Genomic DNA, 21730 nt, shown 5'->3' on the forward strand with positions numbered 1-21730 from the left:
AACCCAAGAAGCCCTGAGAAAAACATTGCTAATTCATGACTTAAACCATCTAAATGTGATGAATGACTCAGGACGTCGCAAGCCACTCAATGGTGATTGCAGTGGTAAGGCAAACTGCGAGGCTCATAAAGGAGCCAAAGAAACTCAAAATCCCTGGTTTGACCAGAGGCTTTTCATGCAAAAGGGGGCCATGCTTGGCAGGACCAGCAGCAGCAAAGAAAGCCTCGGTCTTTCTTGTGCGAAAGCCTCGGTCTTTCTTGTGCTAATATTCACAGGTAATGAAGAATGAATCAAAGGAGAGCAGCTACCATAAAGCACTTGAAGTTGTCCACCATCCCAGAGTTTTATTCCAATGTGTTTAAGCTGCAAGTGTAAAAAAAAATATGCACACTGATTATCTTAAAAACCCAGAGCTACCGCAACTCATTAGTGGAAAAGGAACCCCTTAATGTAAGTTGTGTCATTTACCTTAAAAACATCTGGTAGAAAGAAAGTTTTTCAAGTCAGCAAAATAATCAGCTTGGAATCACAGGTTCTGTGTCACCCTTTTATCCACCACCTCAAGAAAGAATTTGCATCTCTGGGCCAAAATAAATAAATAGTGACATTTCCTGAGTGCTCTCTATCTCTAATGCATTTTCTGAGTGCTTTAATGTACTATCTCATTTAGCTCTCTTCACCACGTCAGAACTGTTGGTAACCATCCTTTTATGGAGGAGGAAACAGTGGCCTACAGAAGAAGAGCTCTTCAATATCCTCAATAAGTCCAGAAGCCCTCTGGGGGAAACGGAAGCAATGGATAGCTTAAGGACCTGAGAAGCCCTGGAAATGGTACCGTGAACGTGACCAAGGAGAAACCTACTTTTCCACTGCAGCACAGAAGGAGCCAGGGATCCAAATGACATTGATTCCTCTTCCTGCCATAAAACCATCAGCTTCACAAAATGCTCGCTTTGCCAGGTGTGGTGATGCATACCTGTAATCCCATCCATGGGGGAGGCCGAGGCAGGAGGAGATCAAAGCCAGCCTCAGCAAAAGTGAGGCAAAAAGCAATTCAGTGAGATCCTGTCTCTAAATAAAACACAAAATAGGTCTGGGGGTGGTGGCTCAGTGGTTGAGTGCCCTTGAGTTCAACCCCCGACACCCATCCCCCACCAAAAAAAAAAAAAAACATGTTAGCCTTTCATTCTTGGGTTCAGTTTATTTCCCTAGATTGTCTGCATCCTGGGTCTCTTCAGGTTGGGACTAAAAGCTTCTTCTCATCTTTCCCTGTTGTGCTGCTGGATGCTTGGGCTCGTGTTCTGTGCTCCATAATGAGAAGGACCAGGAGCCCTGGGAGAGGTCTGATCCACTTTAATTTGAAGATAAAAACAACTCCAAGGGCTGGGGTTGTGGCTCTGTGGTAGAGCACTTGCTTGGCATGTGTGAGGCACTGGGTTTGATTCTCAGGACCACGTATAAATAAATTAATTAAATAAAGGTACATTGACAACTACATATATTTTTTTTTTTTTTAAAAAAAAGATAACTTTGAGGGACTGGGGATGTGGTAGTGTGCTCGCCTGGCCTGTGTGAGGCACTGGGTTTGATCCTCAGCACCACATAAAAATAAAATAAAGATATTGTGTCCACCTAAAAAACTAAAAAAAAAAAAAAGAATATTTTAAAAAAAGACAACTTTTGAAAGAAACTAATAAACAATTATGAACAAAATCCAAAGGGCGCCTTTTCTGACATTACTTGAGCCCCATAATCCTGGGCAACAGGTGCTGCTTCAGGAAGAGCTCAGATATTTGTTTTTCTTGGGTAATTACTTGCCCCCGTGTGTGTGTGTGTGTGTGTGTGTGTGTGTGTATTCTGAAGACAAAGAAGTGCTCCGACAAAGTCCCAGCAACACGCCCTATACCTCCCATTACATCAGCTATCACTTGACATGAAGGAGACGTAGCCCAAGGCCTGACATTCAGCTGACTTCTGTTTATATAGTATGGAGAAACTTTTGTTCCCTTGCCCTATAAGGCATGTACCAGGAGAGATTTGGGGAAAAGGTCACCCAGATAGTAAATAATTCTGCTGAGCTTTGAAGTGAAAATGCTCCAGGAACCTTCATCCCGTCCTTGCCATTTAACCGAGATGGCTCAGTCATTCTTACTGTTAATGAATGGTGCGGATCAGAGTCGGTCCCCGCCCTTCTGCTTGTCAGACGTTCCATCAGAAATCAAAATCATATTTCATCTCTGCTTTGGTCCCCTTCCTGGGTTCAAGGGAAAGAATCGCAAATATCTCAAAGAAAGGATAAAGAAAAAAAAAAAAAGAAATGAAATACACCCCGAGGAAAACCTAGTTAAAGAGCTGAAGAATGGCATCTTGATGGCAGAGAATTCTGCCGGGAGGGGTTTTTTCTCCCCACCACCCCACAACAGTCTGGTCTTTGAAAAACATATTATCTTTCATAGGGAGGGAAATATCCAAATTATGCCCAGCCTATTTTACAATAAGACCTTGAAAGGCGCTGGGATGAGAGCAGTTTAAATTTTTGATGCAATTCTCTGCTTGGGAAAGTGATAATGCCGCTCAAATAACAGAAAGAGTGTTTTCTGCTACAGCGCGACAATCAACATAACGTCTGGGCATATTAATAATTTCACTCCTAAACTTCTCGACAGGGAGCTCATGGGTCTTAATAGTATTGTCAAGATCCTTAGGGCAATTGAAAAACCCAAAACCATTACTTTCTACTGATAGGCTCGTCTCTCCCAGAGGATGCCCAAATACCTAGGGTAATGTAGATTTATGGAAATGCTCACAGAGGCACTGCTCAGATGGAACTTTGCAATAAAAATCTCCTCTTTAGAAGGGCTCCTCTCCAGTATCTTAAGTGGTCTTGTGTGACTTAGAAAGTATCCAGTGGAGTTGACATTGACCTCAAGTAATCCTCTCCAGATGATTAAGGAAAGAGAAGACTGAGCATGGTACACCCTCAAGTGATGGGCACCTGTGATGAAAGTCCCTTTTCCTCCCATCCTGCGAGACAACTTGTTCTACGTACAAGATGGTCCAGAATAGGGCGATTATTCACCATTAAATGCTTAAACCCTGAACAGCTGCTGATTCAGTGCCAAATTCAGCATCTTCCTGTGCCCCTCACCACTACAGTCTCTGCCTATGCCCCTCTGGGTTTGGGCTGAGCTAGGCTCTTCCCCCATCCCTGGAGGATTCAGCTGGTTTTCCAATGTCTCCACCCCCAAAAAATATCAACAAGCCAGACCTGCTTCAGGAAAAGATGTTTTTATTTCTTCAGGGAAAAAGAATCTGAAGTTGTAAAAGTTGTGCCCCATCTGAGATCTGACCTTGTTTGGCTCCAGAGCAGCCATGCCACACACAGATGTCATGGTCTTTAAAAAGTGGAAGGATCAGCACTTCTGTGAAACGTCCACTGTAGGCAAATTCATAGGAACAGGAAGTAGACACACGACATCTGCCAGAGACTTGGGGTGGGAAAGGGCAAGAATGGGCAGGTCAGCTAAGGGATGGTGTCTCCTGTGGGGGTGACGAAAGTGTTTGGAAGTTAGACTGTGGTGAGGGGTACACATCTAAGATATATCAAGTATACTAAATATAGTTAATATATGAAGTATTAAAGAAATACATTAAAGAAACACTGAAACATTGGCTTTTAAAAGCTGAATTTTCTTAAATCTCAATAAAGCTATTGGAAAACAAAAAAGAAATGGTCAGCACAGCCAAGAACAAAAAAAAACAAATAAAGACAGAGGGTTCAAAGCCACCTTCTCTCTATGTCCAGCTGTCTCCCCATTAAAGAACCTTTTCAGTGTGGTAAGAATGAGGAGAATTAAGCATGGCCCCTTGTATTTCCAGCAAGAGACTAAAACATTCAAAGGACAGAGGTGGGACTCTGATCAGATCCCACTCCAGGAGACTCTCCAAATATAACCCACCCCCGGGGACACAGGTGGTCCATGCATCCATTCAGCTCAAGCCCTGTACCCACCAGGCCCCGTGGCTTTGTGCTTGGGATGTAAAATCAGGACAGGCAGACCCTGTGCCCCGGAGGAGTGGCAGTGAAATATAGAGCACAGAAGAACCCAAAAATAATTTAAACAAAAAGAGGTGTACACCGTGTGCAAAGATGGCACCCAGCAGAGGCCTAAGGACACTACCGTGCAATGCAGGACTCAAGGAGCAAGACTTACATCCCTTGACCTCCCTCCACTCCACCTGCCTCACCTTGAAGATGGAAAACAAAATCTACTTCAAAGGTCATTGTAAGTTTTATAAAAGATGAAATATGTGGACTACTCAGCATACAACTGGTGTTTATGGAATGGGGGCTGTCATTTCCCAGAGGATCCAAGATGTCCCTCCAACTGAGTCGTCCAGAGTACAGGTAGAGCCAACCACACTTGAGCTTCTGAGCCTGCCCGCGATGGCTCCTCATGACAGTAATTCCCATGCTTCTGCCCCGTGGTGCTGATCTATGTGTCATTGCGAGACACTCGGGATGTTTTTTCTCTGAGGTCATAAAGTTGGTATAAGCAAGAGGATGATAAATCTTTCCTTACAAATGAGCACAGCCCTTCCTTGTCTGAGCCCTCTGCTCAGGCTGAGCAGGCCCCTTCCATCAAGGACAGCTCCTGGTGCAGGTCAATGATCCCCCTCTGCCGAGCGGCACCAACCCCAGCTGGAGCAAGCGCTAGGAAATGAGAGAGAAGATAAAATCTGGCTCAGACCTCCATCCCTCCTCCTGCTTCCTCCTCTACTGTGAAAGGCTGCAGTGAACTGCAGCAGGGGCCAGAACTGTGAAAGACTGCTGGCACTTCACCTGCCCTGCCAAGCCAGCAATGCACACGTGGGCCAGGAGCAGAAAATAAAAGTCCCTTCTATGGGGACAAATCCTTCCCTAGCTGTTAAGGCAGGGAAGGAGGGAGCAAGCTCCCGGTTGGAAGTGCCTGATAGTTAGAGACAAATAAGAAAATCTCTTTCCAAACACTGAAAGAGTCTGGACTTGAACCACCTCCCCCCGTCCCTCCATTCCCCAGGGTGTTGGTGAAATGCCTCTGGTCAGAAGAGGGCAGGACAAGCCAGGGCGGAGTGTGCCCTTGGCTCAGCCTCTGACAGACCTAATTGCTGCTCGTCCCTCATGCCACTGGTTATGGGAGCCAGGGACACAGCACAGGGGAGGGCCTTTGGGAAGGCATAAAAAAGAGATTGCACTGCAGTTTGGCTGTTCTGGCCTATTTCTCCTGATTCCAGCAGCCTCAGGAGGCAGAGCAGAGCTTTGAGGTGGGCAATCCCTCCAGTTTCTCTCAAGATTCTATTCTGCCATTTAAGCTGTGTGCAAAAAAAAGGAGTTAAGCCAGTTTCCCTTTATACTTGTTATGTACATGTCACCCAGGGTCAGGGTCCTAGTTCTTCCCTGTGGAATGTGCTCTTCCCCCTGTATTTCTTTGCATATGGCTAGGAGAGGAAGAGATCCTGGAATCAGAGAGACAGCTCTACCACTTACTAAGCTGTGTAACCTTTGGCTTGTTACTTAACCCTCTGAACCTTACTTGCTGGATCTGGGGAATGGGGATGATAAGTGTCCTGTCCCATAACAGTGAGTGGGAATACACTAAAGTCATTTATGTTCAGTACTTAGCAGGGAGGATTTCACTCACAGCAACTATAGTCAGTGTTACCATTGGGTTCTCATTAACAGTGATTGTTTTATTTGTCAAAATGGAACAATTCTGTGTCCCAAGTTTCATTTATGTGACCCCTCAGAGACAGACTTTGGGGACTACCTGTATCAGCACCCCAGGTTATGTCTCTTAGTTCCTCTGACCTTCTATGGGCTGAATTTGAAGGTTAAAGGGTCTGTGATGGGTGGTGATTTTTCTCTCCATCGGTATATCTGACATCTTCCTCCAAGAGCTACTGTTTCCAAGAGCTAGGAAAAGTGGGGCCCACGGGGACCCAGGAGATGCTCTCCAGTCTCCTCAGCATCAGGGCTGCTGTGGCTGCTGCGACGATTATCAATTTCTTTGATTATGCCAAATAATAATACAACATGAGACTCTTTATTAATAGCTTACTATGTACTATAAATTATGCTCAGCTTCCTATTTACAAATTCTCATCTGATTCTCCAAATTAATCAGATATGAGAAGCAAAATTCCACATCCATCCCACAGGTGAAGAAACAGACTCAAAAACGAGGTTTGCAGCTTTTCAAGGGACACACATCTGGTGATATGGTCAAGCAGAGATTCCAGCTGTCCCCAGCCTGGTGCTCTGCAATACACCAACCTTCCTGTATTCAACCCAGAGGGTGTTTTTCTGAAAAGTCTTCACCCCCAATTCCCTTTGGCTCCCACACAAGGTCAGATTTCAAAAGAGTGCCTTGTGCCAGTTTTCATCAACCGGAGACTCCAAAGTCTCTGCCAACACCATCCCACTTCTAACATCTCAGACTGTCAAGAAGGAACTTGCCCCAGAGAGGTGGGTCCAGAGAAGAAGGCAGAGGGTTTGTGGTTAATTTATCAATGCTTAAAGACCAACCACGGGCACACCGCCCCCGGCATGAGTGATTTATTAGCAGTGAGGCAGGTCCCTACTTATGTTTTTTTTTTCCTTCATACACTTTATCATTGTTTTTAATCACCAGGAAAAATTGGTGCAGGCTATCAAACAAGACAAGGCTGTCTCAGTTTGTCCCTCCTCCCCCTCCATACACTCACCCTTGGCAACAGCAGACCCAGATTCACTGCCTGCCCAGTCTGTTTACTTAGGCAGAGTACAACAACAATAGCTAATTATTAACAATTTACTTCCTTAGCTCCCCACCCCCAAATTCTTCCTTTATGTTACTTAAAATGTGGGCGTTTGTTGTTTCCACTTGTACTCAAGTAGCTTTGCCACAGTCAGCACAAGAACGGATGCAGGCCGCCATCTTGTTTGGAGTGGGCATTGTCGCTCCACAAAGCAATGCTTCATTTTTCTTAGGATTCCATTTATTTTTCTTAGGACTCCAATAGGAATTTAAGCAGGACAAAACACATGGACAACTTTCTTGTCAAAGTCAACTGGCACCAAAAATAAATGTAAAACACAGACGCTGGGACCACGCTCCTGCAGGACCAATGGTGGTACTAGCTCTTGAAAGCCCTTCATGTTCAAGCACACAGGAAGCATTGCCCCCTAAAGCCACTCATTTTTTCTAGAATTTTTCCTGACTGAACCTTCTTTGGTATTAAGAACCAGTGCCATCATTCTTTCTTGCTAGGACCTAACACTGTACAGCAACTCAATATAACTTTCAAGTTCTCCACTCAAAGTAAATAGGTGCCATTTGATAGGTCAGCACCAAGGTTTTAATGACAATTGCCTTTTGCCAACTAATAGCATTCTTATTAGGTGATACAGTATAAGCATTTATGTTATGAGGTTGTTTGTGATTAAATTACATTATTATGTGATTTTACGTTTATGGAATGGGAGATCCATAAATAATGTGCACATTAATTAAACCAAATAAACGCAGAACGTAGAGTGGACATGAGGGCTCCTTCATCAAGATGAGTTGTGTGTCCCTGTTTTGTCACAAATGGAAGACATCCAATACTTTGGAGAGGGGCTTTTCATATATTTTGGCTTCTTGGGAAGCAGTGAGGCAGGTTGTCAGTCATTGTATGTATTTTCAAATATGGAAAAACTTCTCAGCCAACAAGTATGTCAGACGGATGGCTGTAATGAAAGCTGATCAAGGCAAAAAGCGCTTGGGACAGTTAGTTATAGCAGAGGGCGTGGCGGCACATTACCCACACTGAATACCCGGTATTCAAATTATGCTAGGAGCCACCGGCATAGAAGCACGAGGAGTGGAGGACACAGTGGGTGTATCCAGCAGGGATAATAACGGGATGACCCAGGTTTATGGCACACAACAGAAGAGACTCAAGAGCATCCACCTCTACCTGGCTGCTGTTATGAGACTCAGCATTTTGATTTTGATTTTTGTTCTGAAGTCAGGAATTTGGAATACTCCACCGAATATTGACTTTTATTTTTTGATAATATTCAGATTGAGGGCTATTGATCTATTACTTGTGACCTAGATAAGTCAGGTCTAGATTGACTTTTCCTACAAATCTGAGCTCCTAGGAAAATGCCATCATGTCTTACCCATCCCTTTGTTCCTGAAAGAAACAAATCATGTTCTATGCACATGGTTTGGGGAGCTTGCCAGCCAGTGGGTAGTATATTAAGCACTTGACATCCATGCTTTCTCTCTGCCTTTCAGAGGAACCTTAGCAGATAGTCTCTGCTATTTTTCACCATTTGACAGAGGAGTAAGTTGAGGTAGCATGCAGCCAGAAAGTGGCAGACCTCATCCTTGAACTTGGCTCTTGGGATGTTCTGTGCTAACCTCCAGCTAAATACCTCTCCTAGACATTCCCATAGCACTCTGCTATGATCTTCTTTGTGTTCTCCCTCCTCCTCCTAGTTCAAACTACGACTATTGGATAGATAGACACATGAGCAAATAGAATCAACATCACTTTGGACATGAGCGACGGTAATAAGGAAAATATCTTCCTGAGGATGCTGGACCATTTGGGGGTTTTGTTGATGTAATTAAATTCATTTGTAGTGCAATAGAATGTTGCTTCCTAGGAGGGTAAAGTTAGTATAGAATTGAGTATTCTCTCATCTTCCCTTCCTCTTCTTTCTCTGTTTCTTCCAGGAAGTTCTAAGCCTTCTCTTTAGAAAAAGAGAGAGAGAACTTGACCTCCTTCCCAGCTAACTGCATTCTATTTGAAACAGATCACGTAGCACCCAAATCAAGCATCCATTCCCCAGGGCACTACCCCAGATCCCACAGCCAGGGGAATTATGCCCACACACGAGGCAGATGGACAGGGAATGGCCACACAAGCAGGAGCCAAGGAGGAAAGTTAGCTCAGGGTGAATACACAGGAAGCAGGAGGGTCTGCCATCTCATTTAGTGAATTAAATCCCTCCCACGGCCTCTTTGTACTGGGGAGAGTGTGTGGTCTGGAGGGCTGGGGGCTGGGGAGAGGGAAAGCATTCCCACTTCTGTACTGACTCACCCTGTCTTCCAGCAGCAAGTTCCATAATTACCTGACTAATGGGGAGTAATGATACCGCTTGGATGGGAGTTGAGAGAGGGAAAAAGAAAGGCATGAGAATTCATTAACCGCTTGTGAGGGGCTCGGAGAGCATCTCAGAGGGATCATTATTACATCATTCACCCCCTTCCCTGCCTCTTTCCACTAACATGAGACAGACAAATGCTAAATAACCATGTAATAATATATTACTCGACAGACAACAATGCCAGAAAATATAATAGCGTGCCACAGCTATGAAACTCCCCCAAAGATATATTTAAAGTGTCACCGATGCATAATGTAAAACATGAATTACAGGTTCATTTGGAGGGCACGATTGAAAATCTATACGACGGTACCATGGCATTTCCCACCGGGTTTCAGTTTTAGTTATCTTTTTTTGTAACATTATTCCATAACTTCAGCCCAGAGAGGCAAACTTCAAAAAACTGGTTTCCACCCTATTTTTCTGCCCAGTTTCTGTTGGTCGCGGTGATCTCCAAACCTCGCATCATTTTGACATGTCGTCTTTCCCTCAGGAGGCTTGGGCAGGCTTTGCAGGAACCCTAGAATGTAGATTACACCTTTTGGAGATGGAGCCCGGCCACATAAGGAGACAAGTAGTTGAAATTTGTGTCAAATTGCTTGTTTAAATGACTTGAGCCAACTTCTTCAAGCCAGGACAGCAGGGGCTGAGGATTTTAAAAGTTGGCAGGGGCCAAAATGACAAGGCTCAGCAGTCACCTGGTGAGCTGCCAGCCCTGCCTGGAGGCTTCAAAAATTTAAAAAAATAAAAAAATAAGATAAACTTTCTCAAAGGACACAAATTAAAAGTCATGTTTCAGCATCCATTAAAGTGAAATTATAGGCTTACTTCGCAGAGCAGACCACTTTCGATTTCATTATGCTTAAAGATTTCATCGTGTAGAAGATTGGGGACCGGTTGCTACGAAAACCTCGCACAGATCTGTCTTCTGTAGTTGATATTTACACGGGGATATTCCCCGACATGGTGATCTCGTGTGTTCATTTTTCTTGAAAACATAGAGGATTTCATTATTTTAAAAATAGGATGCTACTTAAAGGAAGGAGCACATCTCCCCTGACCTTCTGGAGAGACTCGATCCTCGGGGTTCATCTCTCAGAGGAGAGAAGTTATCAACCCACTGATCGAACTGTGCTCCCGGGAGTATTTGGTTGACTCTCCAAAAAAAAAAAAAATTGTACATACAAACATTGTGTTTCTGTACATATTTACTTACCTGTTTATCAATTTATTTTGAATTAATTATCAAATCTTGAAAACCTAGGAAATTTCATCCCTAAGTCCAGATCTTCAGCTCTTCTAGCAAAAGGAGAAGTTGAGTCTGCCTTGAGCCCTTGGGCATTTCCATATGGCCACTTGGGCACCCAATGTCAATCACTTCACTGTCCTGCCTGGCCCCACCCCATGTCCTACCATGTTCTTGTTCCTTTTAGAAAGATTAATTTATTATTTTATGCTTAATTGACACAAGTATTATACATATGTATGGGTTACAATGTGATGCTTCAATACATGTATACATTATGTAATGATAAAATCAGGGCAATTAACCCATCTGTCACCTCAGATATTTTATCTTCAAGGCAAAACATTCAAAATCTCTTTTTTTCCAGTATTGGGGATTGAATCCAGGGTGCTTTATCACAGAGCTACATCCCCAGTCCCTTTTTAAAATTTCATTTTGAGATAGGATTTCTCTAACTTGCTGAAGCTGACCTCAAACTTGCAATCTACCTGCCTCAGCCTCCAGAGTACTGGGATTACAGATGTGCACCATGGCCTCTGGCCAAAATCCTCTTTTAATATTCTGATATTTATATGATTATTGACCATCATTACCCTACCATGCAACAGAACACCAGAACTCCTCTCTCCTAGCTAACTATAAATTTGCACCCATGACCAACCTCTCCCACCTTTATACCCTCTCTGGTCTCTGGTAACCACTATTCTACTTCCTCCTTCCTTCAGTTCAGCCTCTATTTTTTTTAAGAATGTGTACAGTGTACAGATTTACCAGGAAATGGAATGGAAACTTGTCACAGCAATCATCAACCTTGACTCCTGTGTTACTTTTATTGAGGTAGTTATACATTCCAAATATTCTACTGGTCATCCCTCACCAACTTGATTTTGCTAACCTCGTTCTTTGTTTGATGCATATGGATAAATGCAAATTAAAGCACGTCATGCATTTGTAACTAATCCTGGGGCGTTCTGCAGTCTTACCTGTGCCTCTGGTTTGTGGATCTCAGGGATTTGGGTTGCAGACGCCCCTCTGTGGGTTTGCAGAGTGCCCGAGGCTGGCATCGACAGGCACTGACAGCTTTCTCCTTCTTCTTTTTCAGGCCCTCCAAACCACCACAGTCAGTCCACGTTGAGGCCCCCTCTACCGCCCCCTCACAACCACACGCTGTCCCACCACCACTCCTCCGCCAACTCCCTCAACCGGAACTCGCTGACCAACCGGCGGAGTCAGATCCACGCCCCTGCACCAGCGCCCAATGACCTGGCCACCACTCCAGAGTCGGTGCAACTGCAAGACAGCTGGGTGCTGAACAGCAACGTTCCCCTGGAGACCCGGTGAGTCCAGTCCCCACTCAGAGCTCTGCCAGCTGCCCTCGCCTTGACCCTGAACCACCCACACATGGCCACTGGGGGGGTCTCAGTTCTAATGGGAGCGAGACCCCCCACATGAACAGCAGACAGGCTTAGCCCCTCCTTATTCCCTTGGCAATTTGCCCCCTGATAGGTATTTCTTTGTTCACATGTGTCTCCTTTTAATGCTTGTTTACTCTCTTAGACAGCTCTTGTGTACCCAACTAATAGAATTAGCATAACATATTTTTACTCAAAGGCTCATGGGAAACATGCTTATAAGGGTATATTGACTGAAAGCTGCTGATAAATTATGCATTTGGCCTTTCTTGAAGTAATAAATGAAGACTCATTTGAAATTAAGTGTTTGGGGAGACCTTGAGAAACAATCCCTGATTCCAGACTGACAGAAGTATAATTTTAATTTATATTTCATCCAACATGCAGTCTCACTTTAATCCCTCCTGTACACACTAACAGCTTGATGCCTGTGGGGCAAACAATAATGTATAAAAACAAACAAGAAAAAAAGGACGGCAATGATGTCAGGAGGGAAGAGTTTGAAAACCATCTCCAGGTCTGGCTTTGTTTCGGTTTTGCCTTCCCTTCTATCATCTCTCCACCCTCACTCTGGTCTTCCAAAGCCACATGCGCCTTTATCACCTGCAGGAAGACCCTGTGGTCCTAGCCCAGCGGGCTGGGATCTGATTGACAGCAGAGGCTGAGAGTGGATTGGCCAGGCATTGAAACAGCCTCGTGGCTCCGCCCCCAGATGCTGTCATGGCTTCTGGGCTCCAGTTGCTATTATTTCCTTGCCTGGAAGGACCATGGAGACTACACAGAGAGAAAGGCCCATTTGTGTTGACCCTTCACAAAGTTCTCAGTTTGTAAACTTTAATAATTTAGGTGTGAAGAAAGACAGAAATAATCTGTGATCTTTCTGGTAATGGCCAGTGAATTTTCTGCACACAGCTGGAAGCAGTTTGGAAAGCTATAGCATTTGGAGCTGTTTCTCATCTGTGATGTTTTCGGCTTTTTTTTTTTTTTAAATAAGATCTCGAGCATTAATGTGTGGTATATCCTTGTCGGTGTAATCACACCAAAGTTGAGTTAATCTTATTTTCTGACAATTATAGGTTTATTTTTAAACATGCCTACGATCTTAATCTTTGAAGCTTAAAATATGTCAAGTCAATTTTAAAAAATCTACATATATAGTATATATAGTCACGAACTTAAACATCTACACTGTTGTCGTAAGTCACTGAGATGGCTTTGCTGGAAGCAACTGGTCTACCAGCCTGGACTGGGAATGTTCTCCCTATTCACGGTGGTCCTGGAGGCTGCATGAGATTCTCTCATTTCCTCCCCACATCCACAGACTTCCCTAGATTGTGTTAGGCTCAAGTCAGCCTATTTTTACATTAATAGATGATTGTTTTGAAAATAGTTTCTGGGAGGAAAGGCTACCTGGTGGATTAGATGAAGGAGATTAGATGAAGGAGAAGAGGCCCACCACCACCATTAGCAGTTTCTGTGGGGACCCCTTCATGTATGCTGGATATTTATGCCTGTAAGTATTATCTCTTTCAAGCCTGAAAGCAATCCAGCAAGGTCAGAAGGGACTGCTTTATTACTGTCTTAAAGATGCAGAACCCAGATGTAGAGGGACAAAGTCACCTGCAAGAAGTGTATGGCTTTGGGGAGACAATAAATTAGAAGTCACATTGCAGGGGCCCCTTGTGTTCCCTACACAAGAAGCAAGGTGATGAGATGTTGATGGGCAGACAATCACAAGCCTACATTTACAGCCCTAATCGTTACATTTACAGGGCCAGATCCATCAGACCATCTGCTTTTTGCAGGGTCTACCCTCGGTGATAAGATCTCACACAACACATAAACGTCAACACAAATACATCTCCCAGCTGCTGATGTAATCGTATGGTACCCCTGGAGGTTCGCTTTGAATATCCATTTGTAATAAAATGTCCTCTTGACAAACATCTGGTAGACCAGTTGCACAAAACCAGCAGGTTCTTTTCCTGCTTTCCTGAAGTCAACTCTTGTAGAATTTTCCTGCACATCTTTTGGATGTGTGGCATTTCTCTAAGGCTTAGGACTCCTGAATGATGCATTCAGAAGAGGCAACTCAAAAGACAAAATTTTGCAGGTACATAAGACTGCCGAAACTCTATCAGAAGTCTGTCAGAAGTAAAAACAAAGGAGAACAACATCTGCAGGTCCTTTGATAAGGATGAGGGAATGTCAGGCCTCCAGATGGGGCTAGAAACAGAAGTCAGGCAATGGGCAGAATTTGGCAAAACTCTGAAACTGTGCTCATGGAACTGAGTATAAAGAACTTGGATGTACAACTGCATGAGATCTGAGAGCTTGAGCAGTAGTCCATAGAGTTGCTGGATTTATGATTTTCTTAAAGATTCCTAATTTTCTTTCTTATTAGCAAATATTTTTTCAAGTCATTTTTAAGTGTGACAAGAACAACGTTAGATGCAGAGGAAGTGATAAGTAAAACATGCATCATCCCCTTATGACTCTCATATAATCTAAAGGAAGAGGTTGTTACCTAAACAAAAAGATATTGCAGTATACACAATAAAAGAGTATAAAAGTTACAAGGATTGTACAGCAAAAGAAGGAATTAACTCTCCCGTAAGTGTTATGAAAATTTTCACAGGTGAAGGGGCTGCTTGGGCTGGGTTTTGAGGAATCTGTAGGAGCTCACCTAATAGAAAATTAGAGAACAGTCAAAGGCTCTAGCATATTATTTATTCCCATCCCCCACTGCTTTTTTCATATGTCTTAGCAACTGAGAACTGAACAAATTCACTCACTTAAATGCTAAGACTCTGTCAGTTTAATGATATCGTTTTTTTACCTGTGAGAGAATAAAGGTATGGGTGTCCTGGGTAGGGGCATGATGCCATATTGATTCACATTCCTATTCATGTCAAATAAGAAGCAGTTAATCATATTCTGGAGAAAGAGTCATTAAAGGGAAGATGTTCTGGAGGCTGATCATGTGTGCTCACTGATTTGGAAAACACAGCGGACAACCACAAACATCTTCATGGTGGCTGTCTCGTTAGTGCAAACCTCTGGGTGTGGTGAAGAACATTGTGATTCTGGAGGTAACAAGCAGGCCTTCTGCCACACCCAGAAGCCAGAAGCCACATCGCCGTGTTTCCTGAGGCTGTGGGGAGTGGGCCCTCCTCTCCCAGTGCTGCTGTGTGACTTCACCATCAGTTTAAAGCGGCTCCTTGGATCTTTTCTGAATTATCCATTTTCTATGTTTTTTTTTTTCCTCTGATGAGCAGAATCAAGGTTCTAATGAAGGAAACACAGCTAGAAAATAGGACTGAACACATGATGATTTTTCTTCTTTTTCTTATATTTGTTCTTTTTAGGTACACATGACAGTGGGGTGCATTTTGACACACTGTGCACAGATGGAGTACAACTTCCCACTCTTAGGGTGGTATGTGATGTGGAGTTTCACTGGTCATGTGTTCACAGATGAACCTAGGAAAGTTATTTGGAACTTAATACAAGACAAAAGAACGTGTGAGGAGGGTTCCACATCAATGTCAAGCTCCAAAAAGAACAGAGTGTATTAATTCCCACTACCAGAAGCAGTCCATTTACATAGGAGCCCTAATAGAATCTGAGAAAAAACAAACAGAAGCAGAGAGCACAGAGAGAGGTCTCCATGGTAAACCACTGCCTTCAGCCCCACCTATTCTCAGAATTCCTGGAACAGAATCCACGGGCAGTTCTTGGTTGGGATCTCTGGCCGCTGCCTCCTGGGGAGTGTCTGAAGTCAGCTTCCTTTCCTCCCTGTGTGTGATCTGCTGAAGTGAGCTTTTCTCTGATTCTATTTGGGCGGCAGGTCTCCAAAGAGAATCCCTAAGCAGGGCAGAACTTCCCTCTGAGTTGTGAAGTCCTGGAAGGCCTGACTCTCATCACCAACGTCCTCAAGCTGAACACAAGTTTTGCCAGTGGTTTTCTAAGACCGTCATCCATTATTCATTCTAGAAATATCCATGAGAACCCCTACCATGTGCTAGTCACTGAGAACTCAAGAAAGGAGGAGAACAAAGTCCCTGCCTTTACCAAGATGCTAGGTGGGAGGTATGTGAGCAGATGATGATAGAAATGTCCCCTGCCGTGATCAGTGCCAGAAGAGGCAGAGAGAAAGAAGCCAGGCCCAAGGGAGATCTCATTTATGTTGAGGATGAGCAGCAGGGCTCGGCCTTACAGAGAGCTGTGGGAGGCAAGAGCAGTGTCCTACCTGGGGAGGAAATGCTAAGGCTCCAGAATAGACAGCCAGCTGGAAAGGCAGGCAAGGGAGGGAGGGTACCAGGCCTGGGGCTGTGCCAAGGACTGGACTTCACCCCAAGAGCATCAAAGAGCATGGAGGCTTTTGGAGTGAGGGGGGACTGAAGGTCCAGTTGGGAAAACATAGCAATAGTCGAGAGGAATCGGGGCTGCCTTGCCTCGGGCGGTAGTGCTCACCCAGGATGGGAGTCCGCTTCAGGGCAGACTCCGCACAGTGATGCCTTCATTGTGGCACCCACAGTGGTAGCATTGGCTTACCTACAAACAGGTTCTCTGGCATAAAACACCAGCTCAGTCTGGGACATGTTCAATCTACAATATGAAGAGAATTCAGTTTAGTGACTATAGGCCAGGCATTTGATCCTAAATATGTACATAACAGACAATCATCCATTTACGTATTGTATCTGAAGATCTCAGGAATTGTGTTTTGTTCATTTTGAACTGCGGAATGGAACCCAGGGCCTCACACAATCTAGGCAAGTGTTCTTCCCCTGAGATATATCCCTGGCCCTCTTAAATTTTATTTTTAACTTTATTTTGAGGGTCTTGCTGAGTTTCCCAGGCTGGTTTTAAATGTGAGATCCTCCTGTCTCAGTCTCCTGAGTCTCCTGGATTACAGCACAAGCTACCATACCCAGCAATGGATTTTTCTCCTTAAAAATTTCTCTGCAAAAATTTTGTTACATTGATTCTACATCACTGTATAGATATATGAATAACAGCTTTTCTTAATCAAATGCTTTTGACTTGGCCCTTAGCTATATATATATATATATATATATATATATATATATATATATATATATATTCATATTCCTGTTTGATCCCTTAAACCCTTCCATTAGGTGCATGTCACTGTCTCTATTTCAAATAAAGGAAAAATGAAGACTCAGGGTCGATGGGTCTCGCCTCACCCATTAGTAAATGGCAGAGCTGGGATGGAGCTCAGGTCTACCTGACTCCAAATCCCATGTGTTTAGCCACTTTTAATAATGACTTTGGGACTTGCGTTGGGGTGGGCACTATTCTTATTCTGATGGAACATAAGAAGTTAATTTGTCTTTGGCACAAGATTGGTGAAGTCATTGCATTATAAGTGACATAAGTCAAGAAAGAATCTATGGGGCAAAGTCCAGCCTGTTACTGGATATAGACTCAGTAATTGTCAAAATCAGAGATAGGGCAAGATGTAAGGGACCTTTGGCTCTAGCTCTGAGGGTTGGAGGCAGCTCAGGGTGGTGAGTCTGAGGCCTGGCTGCTCCATGGTGGGGCAGCATGGAACATGGGTCAACAGCTTTATAGGCAGAGGTTGAATGCTCTGCATATTTTTTTAATATTTATTTTTTAATTGTAGTTAAACACAATACCTTTATTTACTTATTTTTATGTGGGCTGAGGATCGAACCCAGGGCCTCACATGCGCTAGGTGAGCGCTCTACTGCTGAGCCACAACCCCAGCCCCTAATGTTCTGCATATTTTAAAAAGGTGGGCTCAAACCAATACTGTACAAACAAGAAATACAGCTGCTTTTTTAGTTCATTTCTGCAGTTTTCTTTTTTTTTTTTTTTTTTGCTTCTAAACAGAACTTTGCCGGATTGGTAGAGGAGGCCAAACAGTCACAGGACCATGGCTGACCATGGCTGACCACTAGGTCATCCTGCAAAAGTCATTCTCCCTATAGCAGGAAGCCATGGCAGGTGCTCTGGTGGAGAGCTGAGCATTCTGGGCTTGACAAGTGTCATTCAAGGAATCTAATTTGGGGATCAGAAAAAGCTTTTCTGGTCTTCCATATGCCTCATCTTGTCCTGATCTGGATGCTGCATTGGTAGCGCATATTTGGGAATCAAGATTCAAGACCTTTAGTAAATAAGGTTCTCACAGAGAAGCAAAGAGATTGTTGGAACATCTTCGCCATGCTGAGTCCAAAGACTATTCCAAACTTGTTCTCTGATTGATTTTTTTTTTTTTTACCCAAGGATTAATTTTCTAACAGAATCACTGACAAGCTTGATCTTGAGAATATTAAACCAAGGTAACCTGTTGGAGTTTTTTTTTTTTTTTTTCCTTTTTCTCTCCGTAATGTTTTCAAGTAAGGTTTAAAACTAGAATTCATTCCGGGTAAACCAAATGCATTGAAGCACTTTTCAAATCAATAGGCAGCTTGATTTCTCCATATTGCAAAACATTATGCCCCCTAGATTCTCATCAGAGGCAACATGGAAATTAATGAGACCTTTAGGTTAGCCTTTCAAGCTCAGCCTTATTTTATGGCTTTACCTTGCCTTTTTGACACCCTGATCCCGCCTGGCCACCAGCAGCATTTCACGATGCAGTGCACTTTAATTTTGCAGTTTTCTTAGTCTTCCTTGGAAACTGGCAGCTTATTAATCTCAATAACAGAGCTGCTCAATAGGCAAGCTCGCCAATGAGAAACCAGCCTGGGTCTCTTTTTTATTTTCCCCGTTGGCAGATGGGAACAAGGGGGTTGGTTGTTGGATGGAGCCAAGGGGTGGGGGTAATAGAGAAAAAGCCAGTTGGTGGGGGGGGGGGTACCGCATCCCCCAAAGCCCTTTTTGACAATTGGCAGGAAAATAAAGAAAGCCCAGTCTAATCCACCAGTCTGCAATTTATGGCTTGTAGTGTTAAACACACTCAAACCCATTAATAAGAAAATAAATAAAGTGTTGTGGCACGTGTGCAAATTACAAGGTGCATTAAGAAAGAAACAAGCATTACATCTTACTCAAGACGGCTCCAGCCTTCTCTTGGCATAGTTTGCAAACGTAGAAGCACCCTTGAAGGTAGGAATATCCAAAGAGCAGCTCTCCTGCTAAGTCAATTAAATCATTGGAGACCTAAACTTCTTATTTGCAAGTCACTACAGCTAAGCCTCCAGGTAGAAAGAACTTTAAAACATCCATCCCTCAGCAGGCTGGACTGTGGGGACCCGATTACAGACTGAGGCCACCTGGTGGTCATGCCTTGGAAGAGCAGGACTCTGCCCCTCGTCTGTGTAAATGTGGAAGACTCTTGGTTTAAGATCACAGTTGAAAAAAGCCAAATATTTCCATCTCTGTCTGTGCTCTTTCACCCATTCAGCTAATATCAACTGTCATTCCCTGTGGGCATTTCCTGGTGTCTTCCCAGGGGATATTTTATCTGGCGTAGACAGGGGAAGACTTGAAGTCTTTTTTCTAATTCGGGCTTCCAATGATCCTTTTCTTTTCACAGAAGCCAGATAAGGTGTCTGCGGTTCTTCCAGGCAGGGAAAGTAGGACCTGCAACTTTTCTGAAGCTTTCTTTGATTTATTAGTCTCAGCCTCGCTTGCCGTTGTAAGTTGAGATCTTGTGTCCCCAGAATTGCAATCTGTCACAAGGCGCTCAACCATTGTGCCCAACCAGAGATTGATCATACGGGAGTGTTTAAGAAACTTTTAAAGATGGCTTTTCTTTCCCCCAAAGCCCACCAAACAGTTTGCACTGCCTGTTCTTTGAGTCTTGTTTGCAAATATTAATTTTTTGGAGGTCATGACAACCATCAACACAGATCCTTACCCTTGAAATTGTGTATTTTTAAAAATTTCTTATGGAAACATTTCTTGTTCAGGGTAACTGGTTAGTGTTCAGCAAGTACCGCATCGTCTGTTATCAGTAACTTAACTATGCGTGCCTTATATTTCAAAAGAGAATGAACTTTTTTCCCCTATTTGCTGAATCATATTGAAATTGTACTTCAATTTGTTAAAACTTCAACTGGGTGCTGATATCATGAGTCCACTTCTCAACAGTTAGTCCCCCCCCCCCCCGCCCCGTGAAGATTTTCTACACCAATGACATGACATTTAAGATCTTATTTATTAAATCATTTGAACAATTGGATTTGAAATTCTGCATAGAGGGAAAGGTACGAAATGATGCGATCCTTGCATTACTATGTGCTCAGATAAGAACTTAAAATGGAAAGCTCAATCTTAGTGACGTTTAAAATTTCTTATCAACCTGGTTCCTTTCTACTGCACTTGGGAAACATGTGATAAAGGGCAGAGGGAGCAATTTGGCCCATTTTCAGCCTTTGGTGGGACCCTAGGGAAATCGGCTCTGCCCTGTCCCCATCCTAGCTAATTCAGTAAAATGAAACCATAAATTTACAAGTCCCCTGAGGATGAGGCAGCACACTGTGTGTGAATTTTCTGGGTGATCTGGTATTCAGCTGAGGGCTTCTCTTCCTTGGCCTGTCCAGTGGCAGTCTGCTGAAGGCAGAGGACGGGAAGATTCTCCCTTCCAGTTTCTATACCTCACAATCCACATAAGAAGGGAAAATTGTGGCCCTGTTGAAAATCTCTCCACGTCCCAGAAACCAGTCAACACTCTCTGGGGTTTTGGTTTGTGGATGGCATCATCTCTGAAGTGCCTCCTCTGTGCCTTGCACTGTCGTGGGTACTTTACATCATGTTATCTCAATGGAAACTCTGGGGGATTTTTCATTGCATTGATATCTCAGGGAAAAGAGCTTGGGAAGATGGAAGGCTGAGAAAGAGAAGATGCTGGCCAACTTGGATTCAGATACTTAGAGTGAGGCCTTAGGAGTCCCTCCCTCACCCTGGCTTTTCTGTTTTCTAACACTGTTTTTTAAGTCAGGCCTCCTTTTGTGACATCTTTGTGGGACCTACAGGCTATACTCTGTCACCTCAGAAATCCAGGAGGAAGTGAAGCTCCTCTTCCTGATCTTTCAATAACACTTCCTTCATGGAGGCCCATTGGAGCCAACCAGGGTCACATGACCACAACCAACCAATCGTGAAGCTTGGAGAACAGATCACATTGATTGGCTAAGCCTGGATCCCATTAGTACTGGGGGGTCTAAGTGGTGAAGCAGGGGCCTGGCCCATTATCACACCTTACTATTAGCTTAGAAAGGAGGCCTGGCAGGCAGAACCCCACACCAGCCCAGGTCAAATTCTATGCTAGTTTTGCCATGGTCCACTGGCCTGCTCTTATTGTCTGATTATAGTGATTTTCTTTCTCTTCTGGGCAGACATGGTCCTGGTCAGGATGGGAGGTGGGCAAATTTCATGGCATTGGATTTTCTCACTTGCCTGGGCGCAGAAGGGGGTTTACAACTGATTTCAACATGAACCAGAAAGATTAAGTTCCACTGACTGACTCTCTCCCGCCCCCTTCTGATTCATCGCCCTCTCTGGTTCACTTCTCAAACATCCCACAACTTTACCTTTGAGTTCACTGTGGCCACTTAATGCATTTTAACTTTTATTAGTCTCCTGATGTCTCTTTTAAGCTATCATCTTCTTTCCCACAAAAGTGCTTGGATTCCACATTTTCTAATTAAAACATGCTCATTTATTGTCTTACTAACCAGTGCTCTTTACGAGGGCTCATGATGAGAAAGTTAACTCAAAACATCTCGATGCATTTCCCATCTCCTGGAAATGGCTGGAGAAGCAGTTTTACCTTTATAACGTTGAATTACTTTGAAGAATTTTTGGTTTTGCTTTTTTGATAAGACCATGAATGGAAACATTTACCTCCATGCATTAAGCTCATAACATTCTCAGCAATGTATTTGT

The 21730-nt window shown here is 43.7% G+C and overlaps 1 protein-coding gene across 18 annotated transcripts in view; it reads left to right on the top strand.

The window, feature by feature from the left end:
- Window positions 1–21730, top strand: part of Tenm2 (teneurin transmembrane protein 2) — a 2558256-nt gene that overhangs the window by 2280538 nt on the left and 255988 nt on the right. For all 18 annotated transcript variants that reach the window (XM_078052148.1, XM_078052158.1, XM_078052210.1 and 15 more), the window contains one exon: window positions 11533–11767. In XM_078052148.1, coding sequence (XP_077908274.1) covers window positions 11533–11767 — 235 coding nt within the window. The remainder of the gene's footprint in view (window positions 1–11532; window positions 11768–21730) is intronic.

This window comes from Ictidomys tridecemlineatus, chromosome 1 (genome assembly GCF_052094955.1).
Source record: "Ictidomys tridecemlineatus isolate mIctTri1 chromosome 1, mIctTri1.hap1, whole genome shotgun sequence".
Lineage (NCBI taxonomy): Eukaryota > Metazoa > Chordata > Mammalia > Rodentia > Sciuridae > Ictidomys > Ictidomys tridecemlineatus.